At 61.3% G+C, this 13,636-nt stretch overlaps 1 protein-coding gene across 1 annotated transcript in view; it reads left to right on the forward strand.

Annotated features, from left to right (window-relative positions):
* The first annotated feature begins 4,082 nt into the window (after nucleotides 1-4,082).
* Nucleotides 4,083-13,636, forward strand: part of CUNH4orf50 (chromosome unknown C4orf50 homolog) — a 49,219-nt gene continuing 39,665 nt past the window's right edge. Inside the window, exons 1-3 of the mRNA XM_036281122.1 lie at nucleotides 4,083-4,372; nucleotides 8,758-8,896; nucleotides 11,793-12,386. Coding sequence (XP_036137015.1) covers nucleotides 4,083-4,372; nucleotides 8,758-8,896; nucleotides 11,793-12,386 — 1,023 coding nt within the window. The remainder of the gene's footprint in view (nucleotides 4,373-8,757; nucleotides 8,897-11,792; nucleotides 12,387-13,636) is intronic.

Here is a 13,636-nt window from a genome sequence, read left to right on the forward strand (position 1 = left end):
TGCATCATATCAAATTATTTTTTCATTCTACAGGGTAGAAAAAGAGCTTATGGAATAAACTGAGTCCCTATGGCAACCCCAACCCCACTCAAATCAAAATTCAACAGCAAAACAAGCGATTCTGCGCCCTGAGGCTGGAACCAGCATTCACCTGTGACGACAGCTCGAGGGGAGGCCTCTGGGTGGACGGCTGGGCCCCGGCCTGGCCGAGCTGTGGGAGTTCTGCAGGCAGGACGAGGTCTTGCCAAGCTCAGGGCCACATCGGCACCCCCTGTGGTACCTTCATGCACCCAAGGGGCAGAGACCCGAACACCAGGAGACTAAGTGCAATTACCAGAAACTGAGCGGGGGGGGGAGCCTCGGCACCATCTGGGCCCCTGCGCCCTGCGCTCTGTGCCGCCGGCGGTGGTGCGCGTGCCCGGCTGGACAGACTGTGCATATGTCTCTGGGAACTGTGCCCTGTGTGTCCGGAATCTGTCAGCCACAGTGACCTGCAAATGCCTCCATGATCTGCACCCAGTCGAGCCCCAATCAGCACAACCCTCCAGTGGATCCTGCAGCCGATGGCCAGAGAGGCGCAGGCGGACCCCAGGGAGCCCCATGTCCATCACTCTCGTGGGTGTGACGTGGGGAATGTCCCAGAGCATGACAGCAGCTGGGACCACGTGGAGTGAGGACTGAGAAGTGGACATGGCCGCAACCCGACCACACTGGACTGTCTCCCGTCCTGGTTGTCACTTGCAAGAGGAAGAAGTGCTGGGTGTGGAAGGGTCCCTGCAGCGCCGTGGGGACTGAGGCCGTGGTCTGAGGCCAGGTCTCTCACGGCCACGGGGACGAAGGCAGCCCTCCCTGACCTCGGGAGAGCAGACCCTGAATCGGCTTCCCGGGAGGGGGGGCAGAGTGGGCAGCCGAGGAGAACAGGGCACCACCTGGTGAGAGTCACGTCCCGGAAGGAGCCCTGGAGAAATCCCTTCGGGATGTTGTTACTGTTCTTCTAGGCTGGGGGGTGGGCGGGGAGCGTTTCCGGAAGAAGGTACCGGCTCACATATCTGTCGCCTCCCAAACCTTTGGAAGGGAGACTTTCGTGATCGGAGCAGATCGAGTGAATTTGAAGGTAGTGGGTGGAAGGGCAGCAGAGCCACATCTGTGTCGGAAGAAGCAGCTGCAGGCAAGGATGGCTTGATCCCGAGGACAGGAGGTCACTGCTGTGTCCTGTGGGCTGTAAGGGCAACCCTGGGATACCTTTGGAGAAAACGAAAATGACTGAAGTTCAGGCCTCTGGAGGAATCAGCGGGGAAGGGAACCCAATGGAAGAGCTGAACATTCTCAGAAGAGCAAACCCAAGGATGGAGAAGGACCTGGTGATCGGCACGGAAGGGGCATCTCAGTCAGATGGGGGGTGGGGGGTGTTCAGACCAAATCAAAGGCCTGGGGGCTCTGAGCAAACGCACCAGGACAGCGGAGAAGTGACCATTCTCGTTTGAAATCTAAACCCAAAGCCCGTGCTACACCAGCCCCGGTGACACACCAGTACCAATGACCAAATGTGAATGAACTGATGTCTTTGCTGGAAAAGACAGGCACCCGAGCCCGCAGGTGGGGAGGGAGCGTGGGACCACGCGGCAGTGACGGTCACGGAGCCCGTCTGCTTGTCTGGGGCCAGGGAGGCGCAGAGAATCTGCTTTGCTGGCTTAGCAGGCAGACGTCCAGGAGGCTCGCCCGGGTCAGGGAAGCGGTTTCCATGGCACCGGGTGTCCATCCTCCTCCCGCTGCGGAAAGTGTGGGAGTGTGGTCCCCGTGCCCTCCGGTGTCCATCCTGCTGTCTGCTCGCCTCCCACTTAGACAACAGGGCTGGAAGGGCGTGGACTTTAAAGTCAAAACCATTGGGTCCACTCCTACCCGACCACCTCCCTGCAGCGGACACTGGCAAAGTACTTGCGACTCTGGGTCTCAATTTCTTCAGCTGTGGGGTGCGGTGATGGTTGCCATGCAGAGCCTCTAAGAGGGTTTCTTGGGCACAACTGGACAGACCACAGGTCTCCGACCCCTGGCAGGAGACGCAGCAGGTGCACCCGTGCTCCCTCGGCGGGGGGTGCCCTCACAGCACATACAGCCCACAGGGACCAGGAGCCATCCCCTGAGACACCTCAGGTGTGGGAGTGAGGCTCACTCAGGCAGGTACGGGAGCTGCCCTGGCTCAGACCAAAGTCCCCACGAGAAGCCACATTTCTGTTACAGTCCCTGACATCGCTTCCAAGGTCCCCTGCCAGGGGCAGGCCCGGTGCCAAGCGCCGTTCTTCTCAGGGAACCTCAGAGCGCTGGCAGCCACAGCCCTCGGTGCCCAGCGCGGTGCAGTCCTCGGGTCGTGGGGGTGATGGTTGCCTAGTAATGCAGCCACACCTCTGTGTGGTTTCCAGGGAGCAGAGCTACCAGGTCGGCTGAAGCCAAGGTCACGTTCTCGTGCAGAAAGGAGAAGGGATGGGTCCACCTTCCAGCACCAGCCTCCTCGCAGATCTGCTGGAGGATGAGGGCGCCCTGCCGGGCTCCTGGCACAGGGCTGGCCACACGGTGCCGCTTCGGCACGTGGGGTGGGCTCCCGCTCTGCACCTGATGCCTCGCTCCTCTGCAGGCCAGCGCCACCGGAGACAAGCCGGGCAGAGAAGGTCAGGGGTCCGCTGTCCTGCGGCGGGACACTGCGTCTTAGCCGAGCTAACACCTTTTGAAGCGAATTCATGGTCTCCCGTCCTGCTGTCCTGCAGGCTGAGGGCCTCAGGGTCTGTGGCTCCTGCTTCTCCCCCCTCTTCCGTGGCCAATGTGTCTCCTGCAGGAATCCCACCTGACACCCCAGTACCACGTGGCCTGCTTCCCTTTGTTTATTTTTCTCACTTAGCCAGAACCTGCTAGAAGCCTACCAAAGAGAGGCCAACCAGGCAATGGGTCCTCCTTCTGGAAGTTGTCCAAAAACACAGGGGTCTCCGCAGACCCCAGACTATGCACCCCACTCCAGCTCTGTGGCAGGGTGTGGCTGCAGCCCCTCCCTCTGGCCACCCTCTCTGGGGTTGTCACATTTCAGATGACCACCCTCAGCCTTGGGGAACCTCGCCAGGGCTCCTTGGGGTGCAGGGCCTGTCCTTACAGCCGCCCCATGGTGATGCCCCCCAGGTCTCCACCCCTGAGAAGCCCACGGGGATTGGTTGATAATCCAGGGCTTCCCTCAAACCCAGAGGGTTCATCAGTGAACCGTGAAGTCTTCGTTACTTATCTGAGAAGAGCCTGCAACAGGCTTCCCGGGCTGAGCTCGGGGGCTCCTGCCTTTACCTATGCAGGGGTGGGGGTTCGGCTGCCCTCAGGCCTGCGCTCCCCTAAGAAAGAGCGAGAATGGCCTCTCCTTCCTCCAGGGCACCTTTCAACCACTGCCCTGGCGCAGTCAGCGTCAGCCACGCCTGCTCCAGAAGGCCCTCGGGGCGCGTGTCCTCACCTCTCAAGTTCTGGAGTCAGACTCAGATTTGAATCCTGCCCCTGCCCCTTCCCATCTGTGGGCCTGGACAGCCTTCCCCACCTCCCGGAGCCTCCGCCTCATCCTGTGTCAGAGGAGATGAGAGCGCCCACCTCCGAGGGTCACCGGAGGAGCCGGACCAGGCCAGGCGAGCCGCCTCGCGGAGTCTGGGTCCTTGGTCGCTGTTTGCTGCCCTCGGCGGGCAGACACGAACCTCCTTCATCGCGGTGTCCGCTGCAGCTTGGCTACTGAGACCCTGCGACACTGACGGTCCCGCCCGGAAACCCGATTTTCACCCTCATATGCGACACTGAGCATTTCACTCCAAGTGGCTTTGCAGCGGCGTCTCCTTGCGCTGGGTGAGTTCTGGCAAGCCGGCTTGGAAACAGAGGCTTTCATCCATATTGCATGACGTTCGTGCCGATGAAACCCAAGTCCCCGCTCATAAATAATCCACCTGTTCTTGCCTCCTCCAGGGACATTTTCCTGCACAATCTGAAGGCGCTGCACCCACGTCGGAATCTCCAGGGTCAGTGTTGCACGTTCACCTCGTTGCATCACGTCTTGACCCATGAGCTATGCCGGGATGGAGCCAACAGCTCAAGGACACTCTGAGAAAACGTTCAGCTACGTGGTCAGAGCCCCCAGCAGCGACGGGTTTGATGTAATGAACGTGGACGTGAAGATAGACACGTCCTGGGTGTTCCAGGACGTAGACGACAGCGGTGAGGAGCAGGCACATGTCCCGGGAGCAGCAGGCAGAAGGAGCCCGGACATGGATGCGGGGACGCTTGGGCGGCAGCTGGAGTCCTCCGAGCAGAAGCTGTTGGCAGCTGTGGACAAATACGTGATGTCCGAGTCCGGGCTCAGGAGCAGGTAAATGCGCCACATGAGCTGTCCTCCGTGTGTCTCCTGAATCCTGGGGCATCAGAACCCTGTTGGGTGGGGTGTGGAGCCGCCCTAGTGGCCGAGCAGGCAGGCTCACCATGGCACACAGCCTGCGGGCCACATTCCTGGCTCTCAGTTCCTCCTCTCTCTTTCCCGTCCCCTGCTCTGTGACATGGGCCCTGAGCCTGCAGAGAGGTCTCCCAGGCTGGCTGGCTTCCATCAGGACCCAGCCAATGGGAACATCGAAGGGAGGGGGGAGGAGAAGCCAGGGTGTTTCCCCCTCTCGTCTGCGCTGGGTGACATTTCTGGCTGTGGCTACAACTCAGGCACGTCCCTGGCTTCCTCTGTGGTCCTGCTCCTGCTGGTGGCCCGTGGCCCCGGGGCCCCAGGATCACCGTGTGCTCCCTGAGGGTCCCTCCAGCCCAGGGACAGACGTGGCTCTCGGCAGCTGCTCACCCCTGGGCTGCCCGCCTGGTCCTTTAGCTCACCCACCACCCGTGTTTCAGACTCTGTTTGTTTCTCGCTGCTGCATTGGAAGTCCCTGGTGTGGGCTGTCTTCCTGGTGGAGACAACAAGGTCCACAGGCCGGGCGTTCGAATCCAGGCCTTTCCCCAAAGCCCATGCTCCTTCCGGATGGTTTTTGATGCCGGGACCAGCAGAAGGAGGGGGCTTTGCCTTTAAATCGGAGCAGAAGCCCCGGGCGGAAACGCAGTCCGGTTGTTGCTGGGACCGATCCTGACAGGTGCCACGGTCCCAGCGGCCAGTGTCCTGGATTTGCCTGGGACTTTGCCATTTTCTTGTATTTCCCTTCGTTTTAATAAAGGCAAAGTCATTGAACGTGTATTTACATGCGCTTTACTTGTTTCCTCTTCGTAATACTTTCCACATGAAGACATCCAAATATCAGACAAGTTATTTTGTTACTCTGTGTATCACTCGGTGTGATTGTCCGCCCGTCCATCCTGCCCTCTCTCCACCATCCATCCATCCTCCCCCACTCGTTCTACAACCTGCACTCACTCCCCGGGAGTCCGGCACTAAGTCCTATCAGTTTTCGGTGAGAAACAAGATCAAGCTTCATGGTTGGAGCAGCCTGAACTGTAGGTGTTCGTTTGCTCGTAGCCTGCAAGTCGAAGACCCAGGTGTGGGCAGGTTGGCTGCTCCCGAGGCCTCTCTCCTTGGCATGTAGGTGGCTGTCCTGTCCTGTGTCCTCACGTGGTCGCCCCTCTGAGTGTGACTGGGCCCTCTTCTCTTCTTACAAGGGCACCCGGCGGATTGGATTAGCACCCACCCAAGTGACCACATTGTAACTTAATTACCTTTATAAAGACCCCATGTCCAAATACAGTCATATTCTGAGGCCTGGGGTTAGGACTTCAACGTACGGATTTGAGGGGATACATTCACCCCGTCATGTAAGTCCTGGGGGCTGAGGGCTGGAAGGCAGGGCCCGGCCCTGGAGACAGTAGTCATGGGGACCACACACGGTTGTGCATTCGAATCCTCCTCCCGGGCGATCAGCAGAGAAAACCAGATCAGTAGGTCTGGGGGCGATGGTGGGACCCCTGGCCATAGGAGACCCCTCCATGTGAGGGAGAGACAGACTGGGGCCCCGTAAGTGATGGCGAGGAGGCCTCTGTGGCGGGGGCGGGACCATCCCGGAGCTGCCCAGGGGGAAATGCGGGCTGTGTCCTCTGTTCTCTGAGGGTGGGATGCACCCCGCCGTGGGGGAGCTGGGACTCGAACCCGGGCAGCCTGTCCAGAATGGCAGCCGTGAGGGACGGCTCATCCGGCTCCCCGAGGGCGTCTCCCAGCTCCCAGCGCTGCTCCCAGCCCTGCGTGCTGCACGTGAGCTCGTCACTCGTCGGCGAAGAGCTGCACTCCGTGTCCATTCTGTGTCGGGGAGGGAGCTGGTCTCCTGTGGCCGCCGGAGCACGTGACCGCCAACGGCGGCTTGAGCAGCAGGCGCTCCCAGCCCTGCAGGTCTGGGGCAGGGTCCACGGCCGCCTCCCTGCTCAAGTCGGGGTGGGCCGGCTGTGCTCCCCAGAGGCGGCAGGGGACTGTCCTGGCCTTGCTGACTCAGAGCTGTAGTCCTTGCACAGTCTCCGCCGGCCGTGCCCACAGCCTGGCCTCTAGCCTGGCCTCTGCCGGCCGTGCCCGCAGCCCGGCCTCTAGCCTGGCCTCTGCCGGCCGTGCCCGCAGCCCGGCCTCTAGCCTGGCCTCTGCCAGCCGTGCCCGCAGCCCGGCCTCTTGCAGGGTCTCTGCCGGCCGTGCCCGCAGCCTGGCCTCTAGCCTGGCCTCTGCCGGCCGTGCCCGCAGCCCGGCCTCATGCACGGTCTCCGCCGGCCGTGCCCGCAGCCCGGCCTCTTGCACGGTCTCCGCCGGCCGTGCCCGCAGCCGGGCCTCATGCACTGTCTCCACCGGCCGTGCCCGCAGCCCGGCCTCATGCACTGTCTCCACCGGCCGTGCCCGCAGCCCGGCCTCTAGCCTGGCCTCCGCCGGCCGTGCCCGCAGCCCGGCCTCTAGCCTGGCCTCCGCCGGCCGTGCCCGCAGCCCGGCCTCTAGCCTGGCCTCCGCCGGCCGTGCCCGCAGCCCGGCCTCTAGCCTGGCCTCTGCCGGCCGTGCCCGCAGCCCGGCCTCTAGCCTGGCCTCCGCCGGCCGTGCCCGCAGCCCGGCCTCTAGCCTGGCCTCCGCCGGCCGTGCCCGCAGCCCGGCCTCTAGCCTGGCCTCCGCCGGCCGTGCCCGCAGCCTGGCCTCTTGCACAGTCTCCGCCGGCCGCGCCCGCAGCCCGGCCTCTAGCTTGACCTTCACCTTCTGTGTCAATTCTGTCTGCCTCCCTCCTAGGAGGACGACTGGACTGCCATTCGCGTCCACCCAGATAGTCCAGGATAATCTCAAGGTCTTTAACTCAGTCACACCTACAGTCTCGCTTGCATTTCAGAGTTCAGGGGTTGGGGCCGGGATATCTGGGGGCCGTGACTCAGCTTGCCCACAGCTAGACTAGTTACTTTCTACTTACAGTGTAGGGATAACATCAGAATGAAACACTCATATTTAATGTTTCCGGTTGGTCTCAGAAACTAAAGCGAGGCTCTTCTTGTCCCACTTAGATTCCACCCCTTTTTATCACCCATGAGCCTGGGGCCACTCCTGCGGTTCAGTGTGGAAGGGACCCGATTACAACCCACACCCCCTCTGTCACCTTTGAGGCTCCCCCGGGACGAGTGTAGGAGACGAGACTCGGGCCCTATTGTTGACATAACGCATCCTTTCACTTACTCTTCGCAACCACCTTCTGAGCAAGGTGCGATGACCGCCGTGCTTCGGATAGGGACGCCGAGGGTCCTAGTGGTGGATGAGTCCGGTGCAGGCTCCGTGGCCGGTGAGTGGCAGAGCCAGGTCCGCACGGGGGCAGCGGCGCTGTCCCGGGCGAGCGGGCGCCCCGCGAGGACGTGGGTAGAGGAGCGATGGCGGGCAGAACGTGTCCGTGCGGGCCGTGAACGCACGTTCCGTTCTCCTGGTTTCCGTTAGAGGTAAGGCTGGCACTTTAAGGAGACTGGGATGCCAGGTGCACTCAGGTGACGGACGAGTCTTTGAGGGTCCTTCTCTCTCGACGGGACCCGTAGCCAGAGCTTCGTCGCGGGCTTCTCCTTCCCGCGTGGCTGTGGCCAGGGCTCTCGTCCCGTCTGGCTGTGACTTTGCGTGCGACACAGCCTCGGTTTCCCGGGGTAATAAAAAAGACTCCGTGGGGCTCTGCTGTCCTGCTAGACAATTAGGCCATCTGCAAGGTCTTACTTTTGGTAAGTAATACACATGAATTATTTTAATCACAGCAGCTTTTTTCCTGGATTTCAATCACTTCTTCAGAAGAGAGTCGTGGGAATGTGCCTCAGATGGGAGGCGACAAAGCACAGGGTTCAAAGTGTGAGTTTGGGGATCAGACAGCCTGGGCTCGATAATGCTGTGTGACCTTGGGCAAGTTGCCTAGCCTCTCTGATCCTCAGTTTCCTCCTGTGTGAAGAAGAGGTAATGGAACCCACCCGCGGGCTGGTGACATGAAGATTCATTGAGACAATGACGTGTTGGCTTCGGGCTCAGTCCCGAATCCGTGTCACCCAGACTTGGGATCACTGGTCTGGAGATGAGGATGCTGTTAAGATTTCTGAGGCGTGGTGTCTTCCTAGTCAAAAGAGGTCTTTGAAGTATTATAGATCATCCCCAGAAAAATACATGTGCATGTTCTACAAAGCGTAATTTGTCAGAATATTAAATTGGCCAGGTCACAACAACGACAGAAAGGTTGCCGGTGTGTGAACACCTGGCCCTGTTTGGCGTGTTCCTGGGCACTAAGCACCGCCCTGCTCCCCCTGCAGGACCCAGGAGCTGGAGCTGTCGGAGCGGAAGCTCCTGCGGAAGGTGGACCAGCTGAGGGCCCGCGTGTGCCAGGAAAGGAGCACCTCTCTCCGGGCCCAGGAGCAGCTGGAGGCGCTGCAGGGGGAGCTCGCCAGCCAGGTACGGGCCTCCTTCCTGCAGCTCTGCCTTCTCTCCCCCAGTCGCCCCTGCGTTTGGATGTGCCGCAGCTGCAGCTGAGCAGAGACAGTGGGGCGGGGCGGGCCGGGAGAGCCCCGAGGGGCCTGGGGTGAGGTCCCATTGCCGCTCTGGGCCTCAGCTGCCCCATCTGTAAAGTGGGATCCCCTGCCTGCCCTGCCTGCCTCCCAGGCTCCCGCTGGGGAGTGTGAGCACACGGTGGGACTGCGCACTGGCTGGGAGCTCTGGCCAGAGGTTCGTTTCTGCGACCTCCGTGCCTGATGTTGGGGGAGCCGGCTCTGTCTGAGGATGGGGAGATGACTGGCCAGGGTCACCACCTCAGGGGCAGGGGTGCAGGTGGGGACACAGAGAGGACACAAGGAACTCCAAACTGGACGCTGGTGTCGCGGGGTACGGCCCGGGTGCGTGTGCATGGGTGGGGGAGCCCCAGAGAGCTGGACCGTGAGAGGGAGGCCCTGCAGGAAGGGTGTGTGGGGCGTGGGTACGGTCTGTGGGAACACCAGGACCGGGCAGGGGTGTGGGTGGGGGGAGGGCTGGGTGAGACTGGAGGGTTTCAGAGGGGCCGGGCTGCCAGGGCCACGGCACGAACTAAATTCCGAAGGCAGCAGGGAGCAGGCTTCCAGGGTCTTTAGCAGGAGGGGCTCAGGGTCAGCGTTTGGGGGATGTCCTTCCAGTTGTATGGGAGAGAGGGAGGGTGAGCGTGGGGGAGGGGGGCAAGTTAGTGCTGTTGGAGAAAGGGGCAGGCTCTGGAGGCAGATGGCTGTGTGACCTAGGGCAAGTGACTGAACCTCTCTGGGCCTCAGTTTTCTCATCTGTGAAATGGGAGTGATATAGTACCAAGGCCTTCCAGTTGTTATGCGGGTTAAGTGAGTAAATACGTGTAAAACACTGATAACAGTAAGCACTGGAGTAACCCTGCCGCTTTTGTGATCATTAGTGTTTACGGAAATATTCCGGGGAGAGATGATGCAGGCCGGAGGGCGGGACGCGTGTAGGAAACTGCAGAGGCAGGAACGACAGGACTCGGAGGGTAGCCGAGGCAGCGCCCAGAGAGCCCCCGGCCGTCCTGTCCACGCGGACTGTGACTTGCAGGGCAGCAGTGACTGTCCGAGTGCAGGTTGGCATCTGTCAGTGGGTCGTGACGTCAATTCTGAGTCACTAGGAAATAAGAAGGGGCCCCCATGTCGTGGGAGCAGTCAGGACACCCCCAAGAATGCTGGTTAGCCAGTGCCGAGACGGGTCGCGTGGACAGAGAAGGTGTTCGTTAGGTTGGAATGAGTCTTCGAGGTCCCAGGGAAACACGAAACGGCAGCTTCCCCTTTGTACTGAACTCCGGGCGCAGAAAGTCTAGTTCATCCCCCGTCTCGGCTTACAGCATGTCACCACCGGCGTCCCCAGGGGCGGTTTTAATACGAGAGGTGGCAGTGGGTGGGATACCACCACCAAGAAGCCTCCGTGGAAAGTACATTAATGCGCATTTTGAGCCTTGCTCAAGGACACGTAGGATTTCCAAGGTGAACCGACAAGCCCTGTCGTTGTGAGATGTCCACAGTGTGGCGGGGAGACGGAGGACCGGGGTGACTGAAAGGGATGCTGTGGGGCGCAGAGGTGCCACGAATCAGGTTCTGCGGACTGAGCCCCTCCCCACACGGCGCTGTGCTCAGGAAACCCGTTCCAGCCGAGAGCTCAGAGTGATGAGGGGGCCTGCTCAGGTCCTAGGGACCCCTGGCCCAGTTGCCACCCAGCCCAAACCTCCGAACCTCTGACTCTCTCCCAGAGAGACGTGCATTTCCGAGCAGGGGTGGCCAGCTTGCTCTGCCCCGTGTGATTCTGGCCGAAGGGCACTGTGCCCGCGCTCGGTGTCCCCTAAGCCTGAGCTCAGCCTCACTTCCCCAGTGACCTCTCTGCACATCCACAGAGACACACCTCAGGGGTCCGATGACAGTGTTCACACTACGGGGCGAACCCAGATTTTCCTGGTGGGGAATTTGTCTCCAGGTATATCTGCCCCACATCTGCCTGCCCCGAGGTCAGACGGAGCCTGGGAACCTGCTCCGCGGCCCCTTTTCCGCGGTGGCCCTTCGCTGTTCGTTGGTCTTCCGAGCACTCCCGCGAGGAGCCAGGCGCCCGCTGAGAGAGTTCAGGTCCTCTGCGGGCCTAAAGGAACCCTGAAAATTGGGCAAGGATTCCTCTGTCCGGCCCACAGCTCACGGGTGGGGGAGGGCAAGGTGTAAGAACAGGGAGAGTGAACTCCTGACCTTGAGCGAAGGCCTTGAATCAGATACAAGGAGGTTCGGATCCTGGCTGCAGTGACCTGTAGCGGCCTGACATCACGCGTCATTTCTGAGTGTCCCGAGGGACAGCAGAAGCACCTTACTCCACGTGGGTGTTCACCATAGTGGCAGCTGCTGTGAGCCACACAGGGCCAGCTGAGCCTGCTGGGCCAGCATTGACCCTTTAGGCACTGGGACATGGAGAGGTCTGGGAGGTCCTGGGGCGGACCCGCAGGGGTTCTGCAGGTGGCTCCTTACAGACTGGTATGGGCATTCAGTGGACTGCTGTGGAGACACTGGAGAGCCCTTGGCTGTGCACCAGCTGAGCCCGTCCTGCCCCCTGTGTTCCTTCCAAGGACTCAGGGAGCCCCTGGGTGAGCCGCCCAGGAGGGGGAGGGGAAGCACTGGCTTCTGAGAAAATGTAAGGGGCGCCAGGAAACCGGTCATCGAGACATACTATTTGCTGCAATACGTTACTGCAAAAATATCCCATGACGAACAAAACACCAAAATTTGAAGTAGGCTCGGTGTGAGGCACAGGGGGCCTGGGCCTGCTTCCTGACGCCTCATCCACCGCCAACCTGTAGGTTCTGGAAAAGGAGCGCGCGGCCCGGCGGCAGCGGTGGCGGCTGCAGCGGCTGCGGGAGCAGCTGCGGCACAAGGACGAGGCCCTGGGGCAGCAGACGGCGGCCCTGGAGCGCGTCCGGCGGACCCAGCGGCGCGAGCTGGGCCTGGTGCGTGAGCAGGAGCGGGTCCTGCGGGCGCAGGTGCAGCGGCTGGAGCGGGATGTGCGGCGCCTCTGCCGCGCCGCGGGTCTCCTGCTGGCCGAGCTGGACGCCCCGACCCGGGGCAGCCCCCGATTCCCGGGCCCTGCCGGACCCCAGGGCGCCCCCGTGGAGGCCGCGGAGGTGCGCGCCCTGCGAGAGAGAGCCGAGCGCGCGGAGCGCGAGCGGGACGAGGCGGCGCGCCGGTTGCGGGAGCATCGCGCCGCCCAGCGCCAGCTCCGCGTGCAGCTGGAGGAGCTTCGCTGCTGGATCTACGAGCTGAAGCTGTCGGAGATCAGCCTACAGAGCCGGGTGGAGGACCTCGCCGAGCAAAACCGGAGCCTGCGAGAGGGGCTGGCAGCCCAGGCCCCGGGGGAGAGGGTGCGCGGCACAGCCCCTGCCGGTCCCTGTTGCCCGGTAAGTGGCGGCACCCCGGGGCAGGAGTGATCCTCTCCTCTTACTTTCTCCTAGGGCCACTTGGTTAGGTCACTGGCTCCCCATTCTGTAGTCTTCCTCGTCATCCACCCGTCCAACCAACCAGCCCCGTCCAGGCATCCTTCATTAGGTGTTGTCACCTACCCACCCAAGTACACAGCCGGACCTCCTCATCCACCCACCCGCCCATCCACGTCTGCCGACTCCATCATCTCTCCCCTACCATCTGCTTCCAACCACTCTCCAGGCGGCCAACTGGCCACCCTGTATCCCCCACTGCCGGTTCCCTGCTGTCCGCCCATCCATATCCAACAGTGGATGAGTCCCTGGTGTGTGCCAGGCCCTGGGCTAGGTGAGCACCTGGGTGGGTGGTATATGCAACTCTGTGCTGTGCGCCTCTCCTGAGCTGCCCCCCCTAGGAAAGCAGGCGCCCCGTTTCGACCTCCCTCACAGCCCCACCGGTGGTGCTGGTCCCTGCATGGTGTGTCCGTGGTCCTTCCTCCTTCGGGAGACTGTGAGCTCCCGGGGGCAGGCCCAGGTCTGGGGGGCCGTAGCTCCGCCCAGCGCACGCACTGGAGCCCACCAGGGTTGCTCCATAGGAAACACGGGCCTGGGCCTTCTGGTTCTCCTCGTGACTGGCTGTGTGACCTTGGGCATGTTTCTGAGGCTCTGGAAGCTAGAGCAGAGGCCACTTATCTATTCGTTTGACTGACGGAAAGGTAAAAACTTACACGAAATACATTCCTGTGTTTGGCACCCTTCCGGATGTTTCAAAGGTGTTATTTCATTTAATGCGTACGAAGACTGTCAGGCAGGTGTTATTAGTATCCTTATCACTCCCATAAGGGGCTGAGGCTCTGAGAGGTAGTGCAGGGGCCTGGGGTCCCACAGTGGTACGAGGCAGAACTGGAATTCGGCCCAAATGTGTGAGTCCAGAGTGCTTTGTTTCTTCTGCACACCCCGGCCTCCCCGAAAAGAGAGCTAGTTCAGCTCCCTCCAAGGGCTCGCCCTCCCCGCTTCTCTCCACTGGGTCAATTTACATTTTAGGAAAAATCAGGTGCTCAAGCGACATTGCTCATTTAAAAAAGGAATCCAATGTATGATCAGACTGGACAGTCTACCTCAGATGAGCTGGAGCTTGAGACACCGCGTTTCTCGGCCTGACGACCGTACCCGCCGAGACTGTTTGCACAGTGAATTCTCTGTATCTCGTTTGCTCTTTTCACTGCCCC

This window comes from Molossus molossus, unplaced genomic scaffold (genome assembly GCF_014108415.1).
Source record: "Molossus molossus isolate mMolMol1 unplaced genomic scaffold, mMolMol1.p scaffold_m16_p_1, whole genome shotgun sequence".
Classification (NCBI taxonomy): Eukaryota; Metazoa; Chordata; class Mammalia; order Chiroptera; family Molossidae; genus Molossus; species Molossus molossus.